General features: G+C 72.5%; 2 protein-coding genes across 2 annotated transcripts; both read left to right on the top strand.

Moving 5' to 3' along the window:
* Positions 1–145: 145 nt before the first annotated feature.
* AURANDRAFT_33332 (hypothetical protein) lies at positions 146–1,013 on the top strand (the record flags this gene model as incomplete). Its single annotated transcript, XM_009043146.1, has 2 exons — positions 146–223; positions 381–1,013. Coding segments are annotated over 2 exons (711 nt in total), but the record flags the coding sequence as incomplete, so codon positions are not given.
* Positions 1,014–6,899: 5,886 nt separating this feature from the next.
* Positions 6,900–7,244, top strand: AURANDRAFT_8543 (hypothetical protein; the record flags this gene model as incomplete). Its single annotated transcript, XM_009043147.1, has 1 exon — positions 6,900–7,244. A coding segment is annotated over one exon (345 nt), but the record flags the coding sequence as incomplete, so codon positions are not given.
* Between the last annotated feature and the right edge of the window lie 190 nt (positions 7,245–7,434).

Below are 7,434 nucleotides of genomic sequence, written 5' to 3'. Positions count from 1 at the left end.
CTCAATCTCGGCCATTTTCCCTCGTTTCGGCTGATTTTTGGACGAGCGATCATCTCTCGGAACGGTCTCGAAGCGTGAATGCTTTTCCCGGAACGCGCGCGCGCGGAACACTCACGTTGAAGCGACGTTGAATCACTCTTGTCCTGCCCAGGTGATCACGGACGAGCGCGACCACACGAAGAAGATCATCTTCCACGCGAACATGCTCCCGGCGAGCGCCCGCGTCGCGCGACCTTCGGAGAGCGCCGCTTCGTTCGCGAGCCGCGCGACGCCGAGAGACGCTCGTCGCGTCGTTCGCGAGCCAAGGCGCGTCTCTCCCGCGGTCGTCTCTCTCCCGCGGTCGTCTCTCTCCCGCGCGACCGAGCGCGCGACCGCTTTAGGCCATCGCGCTCCTCGACCCGGAGCTCACGCTGGGCCTGCCCAAGCACGTCACGGCCTGGGTCGGCATCGACGCGTTGAGCCACTCCATGGAGGCCTTCTCGTCGCCCTTCTACCACCCCATGGCCCACGGCATGGCCCTCGAGGGCATGCGCATCGTCAAGGACTACCTGCCGCGGCTCATGGAGGACGGCGCCGACCTCGAGGCGCGGTCCCAGCTCATGGTCGCGTCGACGCTCGGCGCGACGGCCTTCCAGAAGGGCCTCGGCGCCATGCACTCGCTCACGCACGCCGCGGGCGGCCTGCTCAACACGCAGCACGGCCAGACGATCTCCGTCGTCATGCCCTACGTGCTCCAGCACAACCGGCCGGCCATCGCCGACTCCTTCGAGGCCCTGGGCCGCTACCTCGACCTCGAGGACGCGTCGGTGACGGGCGTCACGGACTGGGTCCTCGAACTCCGCGAGACCTGCGGCATCCCGAACACGCTCGCGGAGATCGGCGTCGACGAGGCGCACGTCGCGACGCTCGCGCCCATGGCCGTCGAGGACCCGTCCTCGGGCTCGAACCCGACGCCCGTCACCGAGCAGGCCGCCACGGACCTCTACCTCAGCGCCATCCGCGGGAAGCTCTAGGAGGCGTGGTTGAAGGGTAACACTGACTCGATCAGATTCGACATCTCGAGCTTGACCTTGCACCGCCGACAAAATCGGCTTCGGCTTCTCGGTGCGCATGACGGGGGCGCAACGCCTGAATTCTTAGGGTCCCGCGCCGTCAGCTTTGCAAGCGAGCGCCTTCCCAAAGCACCGTCGGCTGTGCACCCAAGCGCCGCCGTCCCCCGCGCCGTAACCGCACCCGGCGACAAGATTCGCGAGCGAACCCCCTGGTCCTGACAAAAATGGTGCAGTTCGGCCGCCACCTGCGCTACGTCCGCCAGCGCCTGAACGCGCGGGTCTTCCTCGTGGACTACGCCCTGCTCTGCAGCCTCGTGAACAACGAGCGCGAGTTCACGCGGCTCTGGCAGGAGTCGCTCCAGTCGGCGACGCGGCAGCACGAGGAGCTCGCGGACAAGGTCTGGAGCACGGTCTTCGAGGGCTCGTCGGACTACGCGGCGCCCGCGGAGGCCCTGCGGCGCTACCGCGCGGCCAAGGGCGCGACGGCGGCCTGGGCCGTCTGCGACCGCTACGTCGAGATGCGCGCCGCCGGCGACGCGAATCGCGACGCGCTCCGCAAGGCCGTGAAGAAGTTCGACAAGGCCGGCGGGGCCGCGCGCCTGGGCCCCGCGCTGCTGCCCCGGCTCTACGCGTCGCGCATCGGCACGGTCTTCGACGGGTCCCTCGAGGAGTTCCGCGAGGAATTGCGGGAACCGGCCGAGGCCGAGTTCAGCCGCGGCTCCGCGGCGGCGCTCCAGACCGCGCCGTCCTGGGCGGCCATGACGGCCGTCGGCGGGTCCTGCGTGCGCGCGCGCGAGGTCGCCTGGCTCCGGGGCACGGTCGCGGCCGTCGGCCGCTCGGACGCGCGCGACGTCCTCGACGCGCTCGTCGCGCACCGGGGGTTCCACGCGACGTCGGACCGCACGGACGCGCGGCCCGTGGAGAATAGCCTGGAGGCCTACGAGGTCGCCTGGACGTCCGGGCTCGCGCTGGCCGAGTGCGACGTCGCCGTGTCCAAGGACGGCGCCTTGGTGCTCTGCCACGACTTCGGCTTCGAGCGGCTCGCGCTGAAGGTGCCGGGCAGCGAGCAGAAGCGGTCCCAGCTCGTCGGCGAGCTATCCCTCGCGGAGATCATGTCGCTGCCGCTGAAGAACGGCTGCCGGCCGCCGCTGCTGGCGGACGTGCTCACGTCCGCGGCGCGGCTGGGCGACCTCGGCCGGAAGAAGATGGTCGTCGAGCTGAAGCCGGGCAACGTCGCGGCGTCGGCGGCGCTGCTGGCCCTCTTCCAGGACCAGCCCCACCTCCTGGGCTGCGTCGCCGTGCTCATGTCCTTCGACGCGTACCTCGTGCAGACGCTCGCGAGGGATCTGCGCGAGGGCCTCCCGGACGCGCGGCTCCCCCACTTCCTCCTGCTCACCGTCGCGGAGCGGCCCCTGCACGGCGAGATCCTGCTCGACGTCGACGGCGACACGGAGGCCGCGGAGAAGGCCGCCGCGGGGCTCGACGGTCTCTACGTGCAGTACCAGCGGTCGATGCGCGAGACGCCCGCGGGCTCCGCCGCGCTCAGGGCCCTCGCGGACCGCTGGCGCGTCGTCGGCGTCTGGGGCGACAAGGACCGGGACCCGGACGACTTCGTCACCGCGAGCCACCTCGTGTCCTTCTGCGGCGCGTCCTACGTGAACACGGACCTGCCCAAGACCTTCGTCGACGCGGCCCTCCTCAACCCGGGGCCGTCGTCGCCGCGCGGCGGCGACGCGAGCTGGGGCCAGTACTTCGACGACGCGAGCGACGCGGAGCCCGCCTGAGAGGGAACGAAGCCGCGCGCGACCAGCGCGCCATCGCGTGTACAGCCGGCCCGCGGGCGCCGCGCGCGAACAGCGCGCGGCGTCGCGCGGGCACGGCCTGCCTGCTTTGTCAATAAGAATGAAGATAGAGGAGGCGTGTAGGCGGACTAGACGCTTCATATTGACGTTCAAGTTGTTGCTGCGCACTGAACTCGGCTGCTCTCCGAGTGCCCGAGTCTCTGAGAGCGCCTCAATCCCCTTGCCTCTGCCGTCGTCACTCGCGACACTCCACCTCCCCGTCGCCGACGCCGACGCACGGATCCCGCTGGCCCTCGCGGCGAAGGTGACGCGGCGCGATGGCGGCGATTACGATCGACTTGACCCTCAGCGACGACGAATCCGCGCCGCCGCCGCCGCAGGAGCCGCCCGCGCCGCCGAAACCGCGCCCCGCGCCGGCGGCGCCCTCGTCGATGGCTCTTTCGATGGCTCAACTAGCCAAGGAGCGCAAGGCGCGCGAGGCGAAGCGGCGCGCGGAGACGGCGCCGCCCGCCGCCGAGCCGCGCGCGGAGCAGCCGCCGACGGTCGCGGAGCAGACGTCGCTGCGCGCGGGCTGGTACGGGCGCTCGGGCGTGGCCGCCGCGCAGCGCGTGAGCCGCCAGATCCCGTTCCCGGACCTGCATCCGGCGGCGAAGGTCACCGTGCTCCGGCGCGAGAATTTAGGGTTCTACCGGCGCCTCACCGCGGAGACGGGCGAGCTGGTGAACCCGATAGTATCCCCCGTGGTGATGTTCGAGAACTGGGACGGCGCGCACGGCATGAAGCTCGGCGGCATGCTGGAGCGACTGATGAAGGGCGACATCTCCGGCGCGAAGAAGGGGTCGGGCATGCACTGCGGCGTAGCTGGAGGTGCGAACTGCGGCGACAAGTACCGCGTCATGTACTCGCACGATACGGAGGATCACGAGTCGGACGGATCCGTGGAGACGCTCTTCGCACCGCTCCTCGCCAAGGCCAAGGCCGCGGCCCTGGACCAGTTCCCCGGCGACGACGAGGTGCGCCGCGCGTTGTACGACGGTGAGCGACGCGCGGACGTCGAAGGCAAGGTCCACCGCTACGATGGGCTCGGCCCACGCGACGGCGGCGACGCCTGGATGCACCCGCACCTCGACGCGCCGGGCGCGGGCTGGGTGGCGCTCCTGAGCATAGGGGCGACCGGGCAATTCTTCCTTTGCAATGGCCTGCTCAAGGACTCGGTCTCGCTCGGGAAGATGGCGCCAATCAGCGTCGGAGAGTCGCGCGGCGCGGGCTGGCCGTGCTGCGAAAAACCCTGGTCGGAAAATGGAGCATACAATTACCGCGGGGCCTGGAGCTTCGCCGAACAAGTTTCAGGCAAGTGGCGACCCGGCATGGGCATGTCGGACAAGCTCCGCGACTGTCCGCACTGCACGAACCTCGACATGAAAAGCGGCACAGTCATCCTATTCCACGGCAGCCCGGCCCACGGGAACCTCCACGGCGTTCGCGGCGTCGCCGACGAGCGACCGGCCGCGGACCTGCGCGCGCTGAGCGAGGCCGTGTCGCGTCCGGACGCCGCGGCGACGCGCGGGCCGACGGTGCTCGGGCGCGGCCGCAAGAAGAAGGCGAAGACGGTCCTCGAGGCACGGACCGAGGCGCTCGCGATGTACCCAGAATATTTACGCGACGCCGAGTCCAGGCGGTGCTACCGGATGAGCCTCCAAATCCGCGAGCAGCGCCAGCGGCGCGGCGTCGTCGCCGCCGTCATCGCGCCCGAGTCGCGCCGCGAGCCGGAGCGGCCCTCGCTCGGCGCGCAGCTCCGCGGCGAGGTCGTCGGCCCGTTCGCCGGCGCAGGCAACAGCCTCGCGTCCCCGCCGGACAAGAAGCAGCGCGTCGACTAGGGTCCTCGGGCGGGCTAAGTTGATGTGCATCGTCACGGTGAACGTTCGAACTTTCAATTTGGGGCAGCCTTCTTATGGGACCATGTCGAGCCTCGCCGCCGCTGCGGATAACCTCGACGACGAGCTCGCGAAGGAGATGGCCGCCTTGGAAGCGTCCCTCGCGCTGCTCAACGCGAGCGTCGGCAACATGACCAAGAGCGTCCAGCGGGCCGAGGCCGACGCCGCCCTCGCGGACCGGCTCGACGACGCGCGGCGCGACGTGTCCGCCGCCGTGCTCGCGCTCGTGTCCATAGACGACGACGCCGGCGACGCCGACGACGATGCGAGCGGCGCCGCGGCCGCGGCGCGCGCCGCGCCGGCCGTCGCGGCCGCGCTGCGGGACGGCCGCGCGGCGGTCCGCGACGGCTTCCTCGGCACGGCCACCGCGCGCGCGGTGCGCCGCGACGTCCTCGCGCTCGACGCGGCGGCGCCCTTCGCCGCGGGCCGCGTGGCCAACGACCTGCGCGAGGCCGCGGTCCGGGCGGACCGCTGCCGCTTCGCGGCGCCGGCGTCCGACGGCCTCGCGGCGCTCGCGAAGGCGTGCGACGCGCTCGCCGCGGCGCTCGCGGGCCTCGCCGTCGACTGCGCGCCGCCGGACCGGCTGCGGCACCGCTCGGACCCGCAGTACGCCATCTTCGAGCGAGGGCCGGGCTACGCGAAACACGTCGACAACCCGCGGGGCACGAACGGCCGCCGGCTCACCTTGGTCTACTACGCCAACGAATCCATCGGCGACGGCGGCGAGCTCCGCGTCGACGGGCGCGATATCGCGCCGCTCGCGGACCGGCTCGTCGCCTTCGCCGCGGAGACCGCGGTCCACGAGGTCCGCCCTTTGTCTTCCGGTTGGGACGACCCGCGCGTCGCCGTCACCTTCTGGTACTGCGACTACGACAAATCCGCCACGGCCGCCGACGACGCCGACGACGCGGACCGGGACCGCGACGCGCTCGCGACTCTCGCGGCAGCGCGGCGTACATTAGTTCAATGATGCAGTAATATTGCAGTCGTTGCACTTACAAACGAGCTGGGAGAGCGGTCTGGCGCGTTGGACGCGCGCGGTCGGTGCTCTTCGCCGCGGGCGCGTCGCCAAGACCTGCGCGTGCTACCATGTGGGTGTGCGAGACGTGCACCTACAAGCACCAGCCCCACGAGGCATCCTTTCTCGCGTGCGCCATCTGCCACACTCCGAAGGAGCCGCTGCCGCCGGTTGCCGCTGCGACCTCGGCGCCGCCAGCGGCACCTGCACCGGCGCCGCCGCAGGCGCCGGCACTTGTGCCGCTGCCGCCGCAGGCGGCGGCACCCGCGCCGACCGCCGCGCCGGCGCCCGCGCCGCCCGCCGCGCCGCCGCCGGCATCCGCGCCGCCCCAGGCGCCAGCGCCCGCGCCCGAGGCGCCGCCGCCGGCCGCGCCGCCGCCCGAGGCGCCGCCGCCCGCTGAACCGCCCGCGCCCGCCGCCGCGCCGCCGCCCTTCCCCGCGTACGCGCACCCCGGGACGCCGCCGCGGCCGGCGGACTTCCGCGACGCGCTGCGGCGCCGCACGCGAGCCTCCGCTACTGCGAGACGCCGGACGCGCTGCTCGTCTACGACGGCTACCCGAAAGCGCGGCGCCACCTCCTGGCCCTCGCGCCCCGCGGGTCGCCGCTCGACGGCGTCGCCTCGGTGCGGAAGCTCCGGCCGAAGCACCTGCCCGCGCTCCGGGCGCTCCACGCGGCCTGCCGCGCGGCGGCGGCGCACCTCGCGCGCGACGGCCTCCGCTTCCGCGTCGGCTACCACGCGCGGCCGTCGCTCGAGCCGCTCCACGCGCACGTCGTCTCCGTCGACCTCGTCGCCGACGCGCTCAAGACGAAGAAGCACTTCCACTCCTTCGCGACGGATCTTTTCGTCGACGCGTCGGAGCTCGAGCTCTGGGTCGCCGAGGGCTCGGGCACGGTCGCGGACGAGCTCTCGAAGCGGGCCGCGCCCGACGGCCTCCGCTGCCACCGCTGCGGCGCGGCCGCGGCGAACGTGCCGGCGCTGAAGCGCCACCTCGAGACCTGCGCGGCGCCGGCGACGCGCGGCGACGTCCTCCCAAAGGACGACGGCGAGCCGCCGGCGAAGCGGCTCCGGGCCGCGGCGGTCCAGGGCCTGCCGCTGCCGGAAAGCTGGGCCGCGGACGGCAGCCTCGTCGTCCGCGCCTTCGGGGCGCCGCCGCCGCGCGGGGCCAAGGTCGCGGGCTTCGACTTCGACAACACGCTGAGCGACAACGAGCACTTCCGCGTCGGCTCGCGCCTCGTGCTGCAGTACGCGCACGTGCCCCGCGTGCTCCGCGAGCTCCACGCCGACGGCTACGCGCTCGTCATCGCGACGAACGAGTCCCTCACGCACCTCGTCTCCAAGGGGCGGCGCGACGCCGCCGCGCGCCAGCTCGGGAACAAGCTCGCGCGGTTGGAGGAATTCGCGGAACTCGTCGACGCGCCCATGCTCGTCTGCGTCGCGACGGACAAGCACGGCGACGGGCGCAACTGCCACAAGGCCAGCGGCGGCCGCGGCATGTGGCGCGGCGCCGCGTCGGAGCTCGGCCTGCCCACGGGCCCGCCGCCGCCGGGCTCCTTCTTCTGCGGCGACACCGCGGGCCGCCCGGAGACGGCCTCGCGGAAGGCGGACTACGCCGACGAGGACGAGCGCT

This window comes from Aureococcus anophagefferens (assembly GCF_000186865.1).
Source record: "Aureococcus anophagefferens unplaced genomic scaffold AURANscaffold_44, whole genome shotgun sequence".
NCBI lineage: Eukaryota > Pelagophyceae > Pelagomonadales > Pelagomonadaceae > Aureococcus > Aureococcus anophagefferens.
Note: the sequence above shows the minus strand (reverse complement) of the source record. Positions and strands in the feature narration are given on the sequence as shown.